This window comes from Rhagoletis pomonella, unplaced genomic scaffold, assembly GCF_013731165.1.
Source record: "Rhagoletis pomonella isolate Grant_MI unplaced genomic scaffold, Rhpom_1.0 Rhpom_scaffold_00003, whole genome shotgun sequence".
In the NCBI taxonomy this organism is placed as follows: Eukaryota; Metazoa; Arthropoda; class Insecta; order Diptera; family Tephritidae; genus Rhagoletis; species Rhagoletis pomonella.
In genome coordinates, this window is record NW_023458557.1 from 67,807,901 (window position 1) to 67,826,800 (window position 18,900).

Below are 18,900 nucleotides of genomic sequence, written 5' to 3' on the forward strand. Positions count from 1 at the left end.
TCTCAAATGTTCATAAAAAGCTTCATTATTAAATGTTTGAAAGGGACAGTTTTGACAGAAGCATTTCCGTTTGATGTTATCATTATTTTTGAAGCTTGGGAAATTTTCCAACCACGAAGCTGTTAATGGTACAACCCATTGAGTTTTTATGGAATCGAAGTATACTTTCTCAACATATTTGCAACGGTTTAGCACAATATCTTGCAGTGCAAGCAGAAAGCAATATCTATCTAGTATCGGTTCATCGCATTCCTTTGATTTCATAAGTACATGAAACGGTTGATTAAAGTATAGTGGCACTTTCTCGACTCGTATTGCATAAGCATCTGGACTTATATCTGCATGTAAAAGTATTATGTGATCAATTGTTGCCTGCTTACAGGAAAATGTTTCGCCACAGTGGTAGCAGCCATAAAGATGACAACAGTGTTGCTGAAAATGTACTTTGAAATCAACCAAAGGTAGCTCCTTTTTCTTTTCATTTGGGCAATGTGGACACACACTAATGATACAGCAATGGCGCACACTCATATGCCTATACCATAAGTCGTAGGATGAGAAGAAGCCACCGCAAGTGGGTTGAGGGCAGCGGTATAATAAATTGGGTAAGATGCCTGTACTTCCAGTTAATTTCAATAAGCTTCGTCGGACGCTCTCCTCCGCTGTTTGCATTAATTGATCTAGATTTGGTTTGGTTTCACTTCCGCCCTGATTGACATCTGTTTCGCTGAAGTTGGTCACTGAGATATCTCCCGAGATCACCGATTCTGATTTGGTCGGGTTATCCAACCACGTATCCCTTTCATTTGACACTAATTCTTCCTTTAAATTTACTTGTTTGATGTTTTCGGGTGGTACATTTGGCAATGACACAAATGTTATTGTCAGGTTTTGCACCAAATCCTACAAGAAAAAAGGATGTAATCATTTAGTTAATATTAAACAAGAATAATAGTCTCATTAAATGAGAATAAATTTGCAAATGTGAAAGCATTTTGACAGTTTTATAATATTTCTGTCTTGCGATCCTGTTGACTAAAGTCTAAGTGTCAATTTATTTTGTAAGTACATAATCCCTGTGTTGAGAATCAGTCGTTCCACGTTGCACCAACAGCCAAGACCCCTACGGAATTACATATCGTCGGCTATTTAAGAATTTGGTTCAAAAACTATAAATTCAAGAAATCGCCATCTGAGGAAAGCTTTTTCGAACCGGAGGCCAAGATAGGGCGATTTTCGACTCAGCCGTCCATGTTAATTTGAATTTGATTTTAATACATGATATCTTTCCTCTTAATGGCGACCGCCGTAGCCGAGTGGTTAGATGTGCGTTCCCACGACAATCGGGTCAACGTAACCGGAACGACCCAGATTCATATCTGGTAATGGGCTTTCACTCCAGCACATTCCACAAAAACTCATTGAGAATTTGTATGCAGTACTAAGTTCATGTATGAACAGATCCAACAAGCTACTTGGCTGTATCCATATCGATCACGTTGGGATAGACGGAAGGCACGCTTCCAGAACGTTGTTCTGTTGCAGCCAAATTGCATATCCGTCTCTGCGCAGCAATGCATTCGCCACTCGACTCTTACAACTGCTCTGTTGTTGTTGTAGCGGCACTACTAAGCCCCGCCTGTTTCGGGTCAACTTTTAATCATTATCGTCAAGCTCAACTAACGGTAGGCCCAGGAAACGAGCTGTTTCGATGGGGTCGGACCAAAGGGAGAGGGGTGTTAGTTGAGTCGGATTGAGCTGGCATGTGAAGAGGTGGTTGGTGTCGTGGGGGGAGTCTCCTCTCCACATGCCGGGCACTCATTTGGGATGTTTGGGTCGAGTCTGGACAGGTAGCTGTTTAGGCGGCTACAATATCCAGACCGTAACTGAGCCAGGGTAACGCGGGTCTCTCTTGGTAATTGAAGCTCCGTCTCTTCCACAGGTGGTGATTGGGCTCCGATAACGACATTCCTAGGCCGGGAGTCGAGGTAGGTGGAGACAGACTCCCTATGAATGTCGTTGATCGCTCGTCTGTACGTCATTGGGTCCAGTGGTTGGTCTGTGTGGGTCTGGACTGCGTCCTTGTACATGAATAGGTGCCCCCTGACGTGCCTGGGCGGAGGCTCCTCCTCCAGCAGTGGTCTGTTGGGGTGTTCACTTCTGTGGCACCCCACAAGAAACTGCTTACAGAGCATCTTGTTGTGTTCCCTTACGGGGAGCACTTGGGCCTCACTGTGTAGGTGATGCTCAGGCGTCATCAGAAGGCACCCAGTCGCTGTCCGGAGTGCGGCGTTCTGACAAGTCTGTAGCTTCGTCCACTGCGTTCAACTAGTCCCCGGTGACCAAACTGGCGCAGCATAATTTAGAACCGGCCGGCCAATTGCCTTGTATGTTGCCAGCAACGTTTCTTTGTCTTTGCCCCAAGTGCTGCCGGCGAGCGACTTGAGGACCTTGTTGCGGCTCTGTACTTTGTTGACAACTGCGGTTGTGTGCGCGGAGAAAGAGAGCAGGCTATCAAAGGTAACCCCTAAAATTTTCGAGTTGTTCACCGTCGGTATAGGTGTGCCGTCGACGTGAATGCCTAATTCAAGCCTGACCTCCTTCGTCCAGGTGGTGAAGAGGGTCGCCGTTGATTTCGTTGGGGAGAGGGTTAGGCTCCTTGCAGTGAAGAAGCGAGAAAGGCTGGAGAGATAGCCGTTTACTTTTGAGCAGAGGTCATCAATTCCATTCCCAGACGCCAAAATCGAACAATCATCAGCGTACGAGATCAGGAAACTCCTTCAGGTGGCTGGGGGAGTTTCGAGATGTAGAAGTTAAAAAGTAAGGGGGAGAGAACCCCACCTTGTGGAACCCCTTGTTTTATTCTTCTTGGTTTCGAGGTTTGATCTCTGAAGATTACTGATGATTGTCGACCACTCATATAATTCGCCGACCATCGCTTCAGTCCCTGTGGGAGAGAGGAGGCCTCAATGTCTTCTAGCAGCGTGGAATGGCAGACGGTGTCAAACGCCTTTGACAAGTCCAGCGCTACTAGGACAGTTCTCTCACAGGGGCGGTTTCGATTTAGGCCACGAGTTATCTGGGTGTTTATGGCGTTAAGTGCTGTTGTTGTGCTGTGCACTTTACGGAAGCCATGCTGACCTGGGTCGACCTGGCGTAGGTGGTCACGCTCATTTGCTAGTACAGCTGCTTCAGCCGGGAAATTCGGGCGGACTTCCGCGATACGTCCGGACGGTATGAAGCGAGCTGCTGCGGCTGTGACTACCCTGCGGAACTGGCGTTCGCCAGCATGTACGTCTGTGGGTGTGGGGAGGGCGGCGAAGCTGCTCTCGGTAACTTCCGCGAAGCCGTTCCAATCAGCTTTGTTGAAGTTGGTGTAGGTTCGGTGATCCGCGGGAGCAAAGTCGGTGGGCTTATTGATCGAGATGATTATGGGCAGATGGTCTGATGCTAACGTTAGCATAGGTCGCCATGATATGCTATTTATCAGACCAGCGCTAGCAATTGTTAGGTCTGGCGAGCTGCTGCAGCTGCCCACAATCCTGGTGGGGGCGTCGTCGTTCATGGTGCAGAATGTCGAATCGTCTATCTGCTCAGCCAAACTGTTTCCCCTCCGATCATTGGCCAGGCTTGAGTGCCAAAGATCGTGGTGCGCATTGAAGTCACCTACTACCAATCGGTGTTCGCCTCTGAGTAGCGCACAGGGGGTATGTACACGTTAAATATTTCGAGCTCGTCATCGCCTGACCGGACAGCTATGCCCTGACATTCTAGGGTAGTGTCCCTTGGGTCGATGTCTTCTTCGATTAGCCGATACTGCACTGTGTGGTGTAGAATGAACGCTAGTCCTCCACCATTATCTCGCTCGCGATCTTTACGGAGCACATTGTAGGCGGCGCAACCCAACAGAGTTGAGTTGCTGTGCAACTTCGTTTCTTGGACCGCAGCTATCAATATGCCGTGCCGACCCATAAAGACTGCAATCTCCTCAATCTTGCTCTGGAGTCCGTTGCAGTTGAGTTGGAGTACGTTCATATGCCTTGGGAGGCTGGTCGCGATACGGGGGGTGAGGGAAGTGTGGGGCCTACCTTGGGCCTGTTGCGCCTGAAGCAGTTGCTGTTGCAGCCTGATGGTAGGTGGCTGCGATATGGGCGTTGTTGTCTGCGCCGGCGGTGCACTACAGCAAGGGGCGCTGTAGTTTGTAGTCCACTCGCGAGCCAAGGCATGTGTTGCATTTGACTGATGTCACATTCCGGTATATTCTGTTCTGGCATACGGAGCAGATGGTGTGGGCAACCAGTGGCTGCTGGTTGGCTCGCGCTCGCGAGTGGGACCGGTCGGTAGGTTGTGTGGGTGGGGTGTGTTGGGAGGTTTGCTGTTGCATTACGCGAGTGGGTAGCCGTGGAGGCTGATTGTGCCATTTGGCTTGAGCAACAGGGAGCCACAAAGTTTGTGGTCCACTCCCGGTGAGACCTAAGGCCAGAGCAGGTTCTTAGGTGACTCCACCCGTTGCAGGAGTTGCACCTAACCGAAGTGAAGAAGGATGCGGAGCAATCCGGCTGCAAGGTATTGCTCCATGGACGGATAATGATTGGTGGGTATCGCCGATCTAGACGGGGTTAGATCGCCGAAGCAACAGCCCTTGGTCGGGTAAAACCCGAGTCATTCCGGTACGTAGAACCGGCTGTCGTGGGAATGAGATGAGAATGTCAGAGAGCACTCTTCAACAAACTGACATATGCGAGCAGTGTAACCACATTTCCCGCTCAATACGTACTGCTGCCGAAGAAGTAGTCAGATTTCAGCGAGCCCGAAAGAACAACTGGTAGGATGAGGAATGTAAAGAATGTGCAGAGAAAAATATGCCGCCTACAGGGCCTCGCTGAGATCGGGCGCAACGCGAGCTATGTGGGACCGTTATAGGGAACTGAGGAGGGAAGCAAGACGTAATTTCCGCAATAACAAGAGAGGCTGAAATACGGGATTGCGAAGAGCTTGAAATGCTGGCCGACAGGAAGAACACCCAAAAATTTTACAAGAGAGTTAAGCAGAGATCACACGATTTGTACATTTGTACAGATTTGTAAATTTTCACAGTTACAGAGTGGTGTTGTCTGAGAAGTTTTTATTGACCTGAACTCATTTTTATAGACACAAATCTGTACAAATGCATAAATCGTGTGATCTCTGCTTTAAACGATTAACGGAAGGTGTCAATACCAGGTCTCGATTCGTGACAAACGATATCATATTACTCGTCACGTCAAACACATTTTTCGGATGATGACATACGTGAACGTACTCTTTATCCCATACAGCTTATACGACTGACCGATAGTGACCGATTTCCAGAACGTACTTAAATTATGGAGGGAAGACTTTTGACGACATCGACATCATCGATAATAAAAAACCGCGAAGTTTGTTCTTGCCTTTTCCAAGTTGTATAAGGAGGCAACGCAGCGGTAAACGAATACAAGACGAAATAGCTCCTGTCATTAAACAGTCAGCGCATTCGCACCTTGGCACCCACGTCACTGTTGACAGTTATAATTTCGTGAAAGTAGAAAACTTTGTGACCGGTTTTTTTCGAATTGCTATTTTTCGAATAACTCGGACCTCGGTTTTGGGAAAAAGGCGAATAATGGAACACCCTAGCCACGAGGTACCTGAGTGTTCATGGCGTTAGATTTTGATCTTTAATGTATTCACTAATGGGAAAACGAGTTTTATTTCGCGATAATACCCTCGTTTTTTGGCAGGTTTCCCAGGCTTAGTGGCAGAACCACTTTCACTGATTTTTACATACATAACGAGAGGGGTAAATAACAAGTTTGAACCTTGGGCAAATATGATAGTTTACATTAGCATCTACATGCATATTTCGTAAGGACCAATGGCTTTGAAGGCTCCAGCACTAATGAAAGTGGGAGACGCACGAAGTTATGAGTGTTTGTGATGCCTTTACCTTCTCCTCCCAAGGATACGATCAGTCTCATTGCGATTTTCGTGTCGAATGGAAGTCGTTTTTAGAGGGTCGAGTCGTATCGAAAAGTACGTGGCATTGCCTAAAAATTTCATTCGACTAGTGTATTAAAATGGGAAAACTTGGCAGCACTCGATAGTTTTCGACAGTTTTCGTCGTTTCCTTATTTCAGCACGACAATAGGCAATGCCAATGTTGTCGAGTCGTGCATTTTAGTCTAATTTACGGCGTACGCTACGAGGCTGAATATCAATTTACAGACAAAAAAAAAAGCTCGGGAATAGTCGGTCCGACGAAGTGGGATCAACGAATGAAATGTCCACTGTCATCGCGCTTTATCGCATTGCACGCGGACTTCCTGGTGGCAAAAGCTTACTCAGTTTCAAGTCTTCAGATGTTCGTCATTATGTTAGTTGAGCAGTTGTCGAATCATCAAAGTGAGAGCCCTGACATGGGATCGACTTTAAAATTGTCCTTTTAAGCAACGGTACTTTTAATAATACAATATAAAAATTTCAAGAAAACAAATCAATTACCTTCTTTTCCATCACAAGCACTCTCTCGCATACATACGGCTGCTGGTCGGGATGTGACAAAACTAAATGCTTTTTGACGCCGTCAATGTCATGAAAATTCTTTTGACAATAGATGCATGCATATTTTTCAAGCCCTGTGACAGATGCACTGTTAACAGGCAAAGAATGCATGCTCATCAAATGATCTTGCATCCCACTCAAACTCTGAAAACTGTAAAAACAGTCTATGGGATTTAAATAACAACGTTAGTTTAAGCAATTTTATAAATGTAATAATCAGTAAGAAGTCTTACCTTCAAACGGGCAAATAAGCGGTTCCACGTTTTCCTCTAATAAATCTGTAATATTGTATGGTATGCTGTAGTCCAACGTTATGTCAAATGTGCATTTATATACAAATTTATCCAGCACAAAAGGATGTAACATTTGTTCATGCAAAAACACATAACTCGGCGACGAAGCGCGATAACAACAAACTGAACATTGAAACTGCGAACGGTGATGACATTTGTCAATGTGTTCAATCAACATTTCGGGTGTGTTGCAAATCTCTGCATCCAGCTGACAATAAGCGCATTGCAGATATCCTTCAGGTGGGTATTCACTTCTTCGATGCTCGCTTAGATGCTGTAAGATTTCTTGCTTTAAATCCGTTGAAAATAAGCAGTCAGTTGCCATGCACTTATATAAACCAAAGTAGGAAATTCCAAACGGATATTGGCGATGGACTTTGCGGCAGGTATTTAACAGTTTCTTGTAGTCATAATTTTCCTTTTGCAACGGCAATACGTCGAGGGGTTCAGTTTTTATGAGTTCCAAATGAGACGCGCCGCTTACGCCTACAAGATTTTCCATGGATGATAAAGGTGCAGGCCGTTTATCATTTCGTTGCGCAGGTTGTGAAGGAATAATTGTTTGTGATTCATCTATCATACTCGGAGCCATGGTATTAGTTAGTGCGCTGTCTATATTTTCATTATAAATATAGCTGCTAGTTGGTAACTCCACCATTCCTCCTATACTTGTATTGATAGCTCTGCCATTTTCCACGACGGATTGCGGCTCACCTAACGAGGTGGATTTGGTATATCCGCTTGGTCCATTTTCGATTTTGTGGAAATCTAGCATATCCTCAGAGAGTGCTTCATTTCGAACCAAAATATCCTCATCCTCTTTCAGGAAATCAAAGTTTGGATCTGGTTCAGAGGTCGCCTCGCACACTTCCTCATCGTTTACAGCTGCCAAGATGTATTTGCGAATTAAATTAGAATCATCTTGCCTTTTATCGTGGTGATCTCGCAAATGCTTGAATGTATTGGCCTCATTTAATTGCAAAAAATTACATATTTTGCAACCATATAAATATATAACCAGGGCATTTGGTGGATATTGATAAAGGGTATTTACACGTGCATTCCGGCAAGACTTGGTATGACACTTGTGAGACTGAATATCGAATTCAAAAGGTTTTTCCAAATTGCAAACGCTGCATTGGAAGGCATACTCGCCTGTATGGGTTGAAAAATGTTTGTAAAAGTTTATAAACTTATCTTCTACTTCATCCTGGCAGAATACGCATTTTAGCAAATATTTTTTCATTTTGCAATTTGTGCCCTTGGATTTGCTTTGTGCAAATGGAGTATTAGTTTCCAGAAGACTCAAAGCCGATCTACTTAATCGCGCTACATATGATTCAGTTTTGTGCACTCTTCTGTAGTGATTAGTTAAGTCACTAGGCCTCGATTTGCAAAGAATGCAAAAAGTTGTATTTTCGCTCGTCATTAAAATATCGACGTTTTTGTATTTAACGTTCAATTTTATTGGTTTTGGCTCAACGACACGATACATTTTCTTTGTTTTCGAAACATCTTCTACCAAACGGATGTTAATAGTTTTCGAACTATCATTGTCGATGCTAGGTGATACTTTTGCCCTCTTTGTGTATTTCAAAATAGTTTTTGGCGAAAGTCTTTTTAATTTCACAATCGGCTCGCTGAGCAATGCTGGATTTGCTTTCGGGTTTGTTTTCATCGCACAAGCTGGTGTAAGCGCGGACGACGCATTCGAGATTGGAGATGATGTCGGTGATGACAGCGATGAGGATACCGATGAAGAAGATGAAATCGTTCGTATTCTTTTATAAGAGGGTTTAATTTTAGGTTCTTTTATTTTGCGGGACCTTTTTAGATTTTTTTTCTCTTCCGAAAAAATTTCATTTGATTTTTGGTCATAAGCATGAACTTTTTGACAATGATGAGTTTGTATATCGCTTCCCCTTGTAGTTTTTCCTTTCTGTTCGGAACTTTTCTCCGACAACCTGCGTTCATTCACCGTTGAAATAGGCTTAACTTCCCTCTGACTTACTGCTGGCGTACTTATTTTTGCAACGGTGTCACTTAGCACCTGTAAGGTATTCTCTCTCCTAAGAACATCTAATATCTTATCACCGTATGGCAGTATGGTATTCAAAATGATGCTTCTCAAATCCGTTTGCGGTTCAACAGGTGATTCATTGCGATATGGCAACTGTGAAGACTTCGAAAGAATCGATAGCGAAGAGCTACTGGAAACTTCGCTGTTTTGGTTTGGCGCATCTACTCTGTTTGTCCTGAATGAGGTTAAATGATTCCCAATTTCATTTGAGTTTCTCATCGCCTCCTTCCTTGCTTCCTCTGTTTTCTTTTCTAACTCGGTGCTCTTTACCTCCTTTAATTTTGACGCTTCTTCTAATCTCTTTTCCAAATCTACCCTTGCCGTTTCAGCTGCCTTTCTTGCTTCCTCTACCTGTCTAGCTTTCAACGCTTCCTCCACTCTCTTTCCTATCTCGGCTTTTAGTATTTCCTCTGCTTTTTGCAATGCTTCCGCTTTCTTAGCTTCCTCTGCATTTCTTGCTTCTTCTGCTTTCCTTGCTTCCTTTACTCTTTTCGTTTCCTCTATTCTTCTCGCTTCCTCTTCTCTTCTGGCTTCCTCTGCCCTCCTTTCTTCCTCTGCTCTCCTTGCTTCCTCAACTCTTCTCGCTTCCTCAACTCTTCTCGCTTCCTCTGCTCTTCTCGCTTCCTCTGCCCTTCGCAGCTCCTCTACTCTTCTAGCTTCCTCCGCCCTCTTTGCTTCCTCAGCTTTTCTTGCTTCTTCCGCTTTTCTCGCTTCATCTGCTCTCTTGGCCTCTTCTACTTTCTTCGTTTGCTCAGCTTTCAGTCGTTTATATTCACCATATGTTGTTGGTTCTTGTCTTGTTGTTGTGGAATTACTTTTGCTATTGTCATTTGTGACTTGCGTAGAAGCAAATGTCAAATTTTTATTTCTTTCTAGTAATCTGACAATCCGTGGATCCTTTAAGTTTAATTTAAACGGCTGAGGTCGTTGTGCCACAGGTTGCATATTAAATGCGTGGCGTTGCATTTCAGTTAATTGCATTTGAACTTGAGGATACGTAGGTACACATACATTCTCGTATTGTGCGGCAAAATTAGTAACGCTTTCATTAGACGCCTTATTTACATTATCCAATGATGAGATCAATTCTATACTCTCTAACAGGTGCTTAACATCTATTCCATTTTCCTTTGTTAATTCATCATAGATTTCTTCCAGCTTTTCGATATCCAGATTCTCTAAATTTGTCTCGGTAACTTTAGAAGTACTGAATTTTGAAAATTCGCTTGTATTAATTTCTTCTTGCTGGGCATTGTTTCCTTGTTCTACCACATTTTGTAGGCCAAGAGCTGCGCTTTCATCATTAATTGCAGTTGCTTCATTTTCTTGATCAACATCATTGGCTGGCATCTCATCTGGAATAACATTTGCTTCATTTACTTCATCAAATTGGTTCACTTCTCTTTCAACAGCTTTATTAGCTTCGCCTTCTTGCATTTTATTGGCTTCGTTGTCATCATCAATTTTAATTATAAAATCTTCTCTTCTTTTAAAAAGTTTCTCTTCAACAAGAAACTCGTCTTTATGGGCTACCACTCCCTTTTGATTTTGATCTTCATCATCATCGGAATCTAAACAAATCGGATCATCCACTACACCGTGTTCTAGCGTGGATGTGGGTGATTTATGATTTCCGTCCTGCACACACTGACTGATATTATCTGATTTCGGCTTCACAGCTTCTTGTGGAGCAGGGGATGTTGAAACGATGATAACATCATCATCGTCATCCGACGAATTCTCGGCATTATCTTCATCATCGGAACATAAATTTACTCTGTAGCACTTAACTTTAGAGTCTGTATCAAAAATATCCATAATATGTTTTGGAAATTTCTGAAACAAAAAAAATATATACATATACCGTCATCTTATGTATCTCGAACGATAGGTCGCACGAACGATTCGTCTGCAAGCAACATCTTCTCCGATTGCAATTTTATTACTCTATCGGTCGTCTTCGTCTTGGTTTACGTCGATAAGGTTCCAATCGTCTCGGTTACGTTTAAATCGCCTAAAATGATGCCGCCGGACTAATTTTTGAAGCTTTCCCCCGCAGCCGAATCGTTCGTGCGTCTTATCGATATATCATAAGACAGCTACATAACAAGAAAGATCAAAACGTGTACAATAAACTACTGGACCGATGTGAGAGGTAATATCATTTCTCGGTTGAATTAATAGGAGTGTACTCGTACGCCCAACTATCTAAAGTTTTAGAAAACTTTTACTGGTTTTGCGTTCTCGTACCCAAAAAACTTGCAAAGTAGGGGAAATTGAGAGAGCAAAATGTGAAAGAGAGCTGCAAATTTCTGCTGGAAAAATTTTTCCCAGCTAAAACTTGCAAGTAAGAAAATCAGCTGATCACAAACACATGTTTGTAAATAAACAAAAGAAAATATGGACTTTTTGAGTTATTTATTGCAAATTTTATTATTAATGCTAGTATACAACGAAAAAGTGAGTAAATTTAATATGCACAACGTTTGCTGTTTATTTTTCGCTAATTTGCTATTAATCTCCAGTTTGTTTACTTTAGTGTGTGCTGACTATGGTTGCCGTATGACATTTTTCGTTTGTACCATAATTTGGAGAATTTTGTCCTCTCAATACGAGTACACACCTAATTTCTTGTATCAAAGTAACTCACCACGCCATCATAAAACAGATTTCTGTACTGTGTTAAAATGGACTGCTCAATCTTTTGTAGCACATTCATAGGAAGTCTAAAAAATTCAATAATATGTACTAATTACTAAACTATTAAAAAATTTAGAAACTCATATATATTACCTTTTTCGTCCCATAATCCAGTGTTTGATATCTATAAACTTCTCGAATTTTATTCGATCAATTTCAAGAATATAGTTTATAAATGGCACATATTTCTCCAAGCTATCTAATTTTTTGTCTATTTTTCGCTCCATTTGGATCTGGAAAAAAAAGATACTTTTATGTGAAACATATTTTTCAAAATTCAAAATGTAAGGTTCATATTACAGCATAAATTACTTAGCTTCGATCAAATTACTTCAAATAAATCAAGCATGTTTAAACTTGCTTTTATGATTTCTATATAAATTTGATTATCCTGTTTACGTACGAGTTTTTGCATCATTTCAAAATAAATGATTGCTTAGCATTAGCTCAAGCAACATTCGTTGGTTTAAGCTTATCAGCTCAAGGTGAATACCCCTTATATAAAGTAATACTACGTTCGAATTGACGAGCTAAACATGTTAAATTGGCTTAAAGCAGTTAAATGAACAAAACATGTTCATAAACAAGTTAAATCGGTTGCAATTGTTGTTGGAAAATTGAACCAGTTAAATCATTTAACTCGTTTGAAAACCAGTTCTGCGCGGAGTTGTATCAGAAAGCTTTCTGCTCCAGCCAATCAGAAAGACCCAAAAGCTTTCATTTGACACGCCAACGTTCAAAAAATTTGTTCTGAAAGATATTAAAAATTATCAAAAAATATCAAAATTGTATGCATGTCTTCCCGCCAAAAAAGAGGCAAAGGCGGTAATTAGTTATTTCCCATGAGGTCTCATCGTACGCAGAGATAAATAATGCATACGAACTAAACAATTCGAAGTCTCTAAGAAATCCGTATGCGTTAATATCATGAAGCAGACATTCGCACAAAACAAATTGAAACACAAAAACTTGATTTTGAATATTTTTTTTTTCGAATTTTTATTGGTAATCAAACAACCGTCAAAGTTAACTCCAAATGTTCAATGTGGACGATTGTGTTTTCTAAAAACATAATATAAATGATCTGCTTCGAGTTTAGAGTCGAACTAACAACCACACTCCAATTGCTTCAGATTTATTTATACGAAAATTCTAGTCTTTTTTATACTAATGTAGTACCTTAACATTATGCATTTACAGAAGAGAAAAACACACATAAAAATGCAGCGCATAAGCCCGTGTTCATTGAGTAAAAGATCTGAAATTTTAAGAAAAAGCAATTGCTTATTTTTATTCATACGGCCCATTATCAAATCCCAAACAATACGGCTGTTCAGGATGGTGTGGAAATGGTTTTGGATTTGCAGTTGGAATTGCATTTGCAAATTTTATGCTGCTACCATAGCAATCGTGCGCCTTTTATTGTTGTGAATTTACAAATGCAACGAATATGGAAATCCAAGCGCATATGCACAAGATCCTCAACAGCCATAATGTGTTGTACTTGTTACCACGCATTGTTATAAATGTAAGCCAGACAGAACATTATTTACCTGAAAACATAATGGCCCGTAGTCATAGTCAAAATAAAGTCGACTTTAAAGTTAGTTGCAGCTTTTTGACATAATTTTCAATGGGATATCTGTCAAAAAAGCTGCAACTAACTTTAAAGTCGACTTTATTTTGACTATGACTACGGGCCAATGTATTTGTATCCTGCTGAGCCGTTTCTAAATAAACCAAAAAATGTTGAGTAAGCAAAACAAGTTCACGCCACAAATATATTTTAAATGTTTAACTTAATTACAAATTGCTCCATTGCTCACAGTTCGTCCCAAATTGTGTCTCAAAATGCCGTAGCTTAATCACCGTTGTGAAAAAAAAAGAGATTTGGTAGCCCTGAACTCCAGGCATCGAGAAGTATACATAAAATTCGTTATTAAAACATCCGATAAAAAAATATTAGCTATACAAAAAACCGCCTATCAGCCCGATGCCTTGGAAAAATTTTCCAATACGGAACCACGCTTTGGAAAAAAGAGGGGGTGTAGAGCGGGTTCCTCTGATTCTACATCCGAAAACCTCCCCCTCCGGAGGCTTATAGTTTTTAAGTAATTTGCATTTAAAGTTGGAAAAAATGTCAAATTAAACCTCACTTTTTGCTTTGCAGTAGAGATGGGCACGGGCCGGGCCGGAATATTATCGTGCGTGCATGGGCGTTCAGTAAAATTTCATAAAAGCACGAATAAGCACGAAAAAGCCCATTGCTAATACTGCAAATTTAGATAAGCTTTTGTTTTTATTAAAAAAAAATAGTACATATTTAAACCTCTTTTTTTTATAAGAGAAAAGCAAAAAAAGAAATATATGTATACCGATGGAAAAAATAAGATACTTAGTAGTTTTGTTTATATATCTATACATAAAATACCTTCCACTTTTTTTACTTCCCAGAAAATATATTATACAAATCTTTGATGTGAAAAATTGATTCGCTTAAGTAAATATACATACATAAGCACAAAATTAAAAATAAGTACATATGCATACATACAATAAAAGTTGGCTCTTTATTTCCGGGCCGGGCCGCACTAAAATTCTTAACGTGCGGGCTCGTGCGTGTTTTTCAAATTTAGGCCCGTGCCCATCTCTACTTTGTAGACCAATTGAACAGAAATGTCGGTGCTGCCACACAACAAAAAATGCAACAGAAACGAAACCGCTGAAGACGGGAAACAATAACAAGTAATTTTTAAGCAAAAACCAAAACCGACTTCAATTCTCATAATATATATATATATGTATATATATAATTCTCATATATATATGTGATTCTCATATTATATATATAAATATATATATATATATACATAAAATTCTCATATAATATATGAAATATATATATATATATTTCATGATCCAATGATCGGATCTAAACCAGCTTATGGGACCACCTGTGAGACACTACCTTTCCGATGCAAAAAGACTCATCGAAATCGGTGGAAGTGGTCCAAAGTTATGCGGTAACAGGCATAAAACTGATAACCTCCTCGTTTTTTGGAAGTCGATTAAAAACGCACATAATTCGTTTATTTTTTAATTATATATCGATGTACTGATTTCAAAAAAAGCGCTGCAGTCTAAAATCGCGCAATTATTTATTAAAAGTTTTAAGGATTTGTCGAAGTATTGATTTTTATAAAAAAAAAACGCCGTAGGCGAAAATATGTAATTTTTTATTATTTATCGAAGTATTGATTTTTATAAAAAAAACGCAGCAGGCTGGAATTTGTAATAAAAAATTTTACTCTTTAAAAAAAGCACTTTAAAAGTATAGGGGCTTTATTATATGCATTTAGCATACCTACAAGTAGGAAAAGTGTATACCGTGATTATGTGCAGTTATTTGCGGTGTTTTTTTCTTTTAAAACATATGGTAGCACACATTTGCTCTTACTGTCGCCCATTGTTATTTCTTTTTGTTTGTGAGATGTGAAAGAATTTGTAAACACATGGACCAACAAAATTTTTGAAATACAACGCCAAACTATTATTGACCGACCACTGTGATTCACAGTTTGCCTTACATGATGCGCTTCGGATTAATTTGGGTCTTTGATACAATACCATGCCCGGCCATCTGATTGAAAGCGATTAATTTAGTCTTGTCAAACCAAATAACCTTCAATTGAAATTTAAAAATGTGTGTTTTATTGCATTCTGAAAGACCTAACATATCCCAATAGGCAACGGTCAGGTTTTCGTGCGATGTATCAAAATGCTGCCACACTCGCCCTTGTATTTTGATCAAATTTGCTTTTTTCTTTTATGATCCTTTGCGCTCAATTTGACAATTCTTCGCCTCGCTGTCTACTGATTTACATTAAAGTTTAATACCTTAAGCGCTACTGAAATAGTGGCTGCATCGCTACTTGCTGCCAAGTTCACCAGATATCGGACCGTAATATTTTTTTGACAGACTTCATTTGTCCTTGGGAATATTTCAGGCTAAATTTTTTTCTCAGTCTTAACATTTTCATATGGCAAACTCCACAATTTGTTGCAAACTTTTCCTGCGAACCCACCTTTCCGCAATAAATCTATTATTTACATTTATGGTTCCTGATTAACCATATTATTTACTGGTGATCACTTCTTGAATAAATTACAATATAGAAAAGTCATCTGACTTCCAACTAAGTAAAAGCTAACTGTAAAATGCAAAACTGAGTGAGTGCGAAACTGTAAAATTTGCCCTAATTCATATTTTTGTCTGGTTGTTTTTTATTGTTGGATCGCTATGAGAGGGAGTAGGGGTGTACCAATAAGAATATAAAACAAAAGTTTGAAAGTCGTTAGAACTTAAGAAGTTAGCGGTAGCTGAAATAAAAAGTTACACCATGTTACAGTCATTTTCGTCACTAATTTGTGAACGCATCGGTATACCGATGTGCGTCAAAGTCAAAGATCATCTGCGCAATTTAATTGTTTTCAGTAGTTGCCGGCATCCTTAGAAACCGAATTACCGTAGACACCAACAGGGTATGGCAATTTAAGTGTTAGAAAAAAAATTCCAATATTTTCTTTATTTATGAGAGTTAACAAGAGAATTATCTTAAAAACTGTATCAGTGGTTTTCAGTTTGAATTGTAGTCTTCAAACGTCTCATGAAAACATTGCAAGCTGCGCGTAAGTGGCTCTGTGGTAATTCGGCCCCTTCCCGGAGCATCACTTAATTGAGATACTCGACACCGTCATTTGGCGAAGGTCAAATTTACTTGCCAGAGGTCAACACAAAATTCTAAAATTTTAACCCTAAAAGCCCAATCTACGTCCGCGATGCGTATACGGAGTAAAAAAGTGTCTTTATACTTTGTTGTTTTAGATAAATGTGGTTGTAGTTTTTATTAATAAAACTATGTTTTATTATTAGCTTACATCACAACTTCAATATTTAAAAAAAAATTGGGTCGAACTAATATTTTAGCTCACGGGTTGTCTTTTAAGTCACCTACGCCTCTAAGACTTCACGTAAGCTCCAAATAGATTGGGCTTCTAGGGTTAGTGGCCACCACGATTACGATATCAGCATGTATTTTTGGACCGTAACGTCAAAATAAATTCACATGTATATCGTAAAGCTTTCAAAGAGGCAGTTCCAAAGCCTTGGGCAGACAAGAATTTCGGTCAAAGGCCTCAGAAATTCTAACAGTAGTCAGCAGCGTTACATAAAGCACGCATCAATCAAGAATTGCTCGTTTACACAATGAATAAAGAATTGCTCGAAAACAAGGTTTAAAGCTTATTTCCGTTGACACAATCAATGAAGAATCCTCCAGATGCAAGTCTACTGGACTCAACAAAATTCATTCATAAAAACTGAAAATATGACATATTTATTTGGTACCACTTAAATTGTCCTACCCTGTACGTACATGAGCATTCTCCTTACCTGTAAGTAGGGTATAAAGTGACAAAGAAGTGAAGAATTGAGGTACAGTTATTCTGGGGTTTGTTAATGCTAAAGACCGCCTCCTAACGAAATAACTGGCGTTAAGGTCTGATTATTGCATACTTCGCATAACTTCTCACAACCATTTGTACCACTGCAATAAAAATGTAACTTAAGAAAATGTGAAGCAAAATCTAAACTCGACAGCTCGCTAAGTTTTTTAAAGTTCTGTTAATTTCTGGGTAATGGAATACATACAAAGTACATACGAAATTACAGTTTGAAGTTTATGCGAAGTTGAGCGAAATATGCAAAATCAGATCATTAGGCTGAGGGAGTTTAAACCCTAGCCCTCGAAAAAAACAATCAGCCCTATCCTGAACAGAAACTCCCTGGGGAAGCTCCCTCTTTTCCCTTTCCCCTATCATGAATGAAAATTCCGAGGATTTTTCTCTTAAATGGAGGAGTTGATCTGCCCAAAAAAGTGTCAAACAGCTCTTTCAAAGTTCCAATTTCCTCCTCCCAAATTTTCAGGAAAATGCTACTCACTGGGATTTATTAGTTGGAAGATTACTTTCTCGGGAGAAACGAATTCCCGGAGAACAAACTCCCCAGGAATATTCAGAATTGGGTTGAATATAAATTAACAGCATCGTTAGCTTGCTTTTACGAGATGCTCATCCGAGGTCTACGATAGAACTACCAGTTTAACAGAAAACGCATGGGGGCCTATGCAAGGCCAATAAGAATTGTCCATGATAGAGCTGGAGAAACATCGTTGTTTTTATCTCAACATCGATGTTTTTGTAAATTGGAAACCTACATTTATTTGGCGCGTAAAAAGGTAAAATTAAGCAATTATTCATAAGTCAGCAAAAATCTTAGATATTTAAAATACTTTAAAAACATGAGGTACGTTTTTACATGATTAAAGGTTTGCTAACTAGTGACATTAGTTTGGACACTCCCTTATAAAAGGTTACACACACACACACGGTGCCTTGTTAAAGGAGCCGATTTTTTCAAGAGGGAGCGAGAAACCTGTTTTCTGAGCAAGCATTTTATTGTTTGATCATGCCTCATATATACATACGTAATTTTTTATATCGAGCCCTTGAAGGGACAAAAGCATTAAACATAATTTGTTATATTCAAATCAATTACTCATGAGTCAGCAAACATCTTAAAAAAATTTAAACTGTTTTCTGCGCAAGCGTATTATTGGATCATGCCTCATTTATTATATAAGTAATTTTTGACCTCAAGCCCTTGAAGGGACAAAAGCATTATAATTTATTATATTCCAGTTAAATATAGAAAAAACTAAACTATATTTTTGTAGGTATTTTTATTTAATAGAATTTATTCCCAAGCGGAAATTTACGGAGCGAAAGGCTAAATAGCCTAATTCTCAACTTTTGAAAAATCATCGATGTTTCATGTTTTTCTTTCAACATCGATGTTTCTCCAGCTCCAGTCCGTGATCCTTTGCAGAAATTTACAGTTATCGGGATTTCGCCTATAGAACCACCTCGATTATTAACATTACTGTTTATGTAATCGAGCAGAGCGTGATACGTTTACAAAGCGGTAGTACACCGATTACGCTGACGGTACATTGGTTGCCATAAGCGATGCAAGGCATTAACATGTGCTATAACCAGCGCTACACCTTTTTCAGATTTAATTCAGAAAGTTGCAATATAAATTCAGAAAGTTACAATTAAAGTTCAGAATTTCCAATTCAGAATTTTCATTTTCAAATTCAGAAAGTTACAATTCAAATTCAGAAT

The 18,900-nt window shown here is 39.7% G+C and overlaps 1 protein-coding gene across 1 annotated transcript in view; it reads right to left on the bottom strand.

Annotated features, from left to right (window-relative positions):
- Positions 1–3: 3 nt before the first annotated feature.
- Positions 4–18,900, bottom strand: part of LOC118736349 — a gene marked incomplete at its 3' end in the record, with an annotated part of 83,341 nt that continues 64,444 nt past the window's right edge. Inside the window, exons 2-6 of the mRNA XM_036466442.1 lie at positions 11,749–11,888; positions 11,606–11,681; positions 6,816–10,791; positions 6,523–6,746; positions 4–903 (exon numbers count right to left, since the gene is read on the bottom strand). Of these exons, the coding sequence (XP_036322335.1) occupies positions 4–903; positions 6,523–6,746; positions 6,816–10,791; positions 11,606–11,681; positions 11,749–11,888 (5,316 nt within the window). The remainder of the gene's footprint in view (positions 904–6,522; positions 6,747–6,815; positions 10,792–11,605; positions 11,682–11,748; positions 11,889–18,900) is intronic.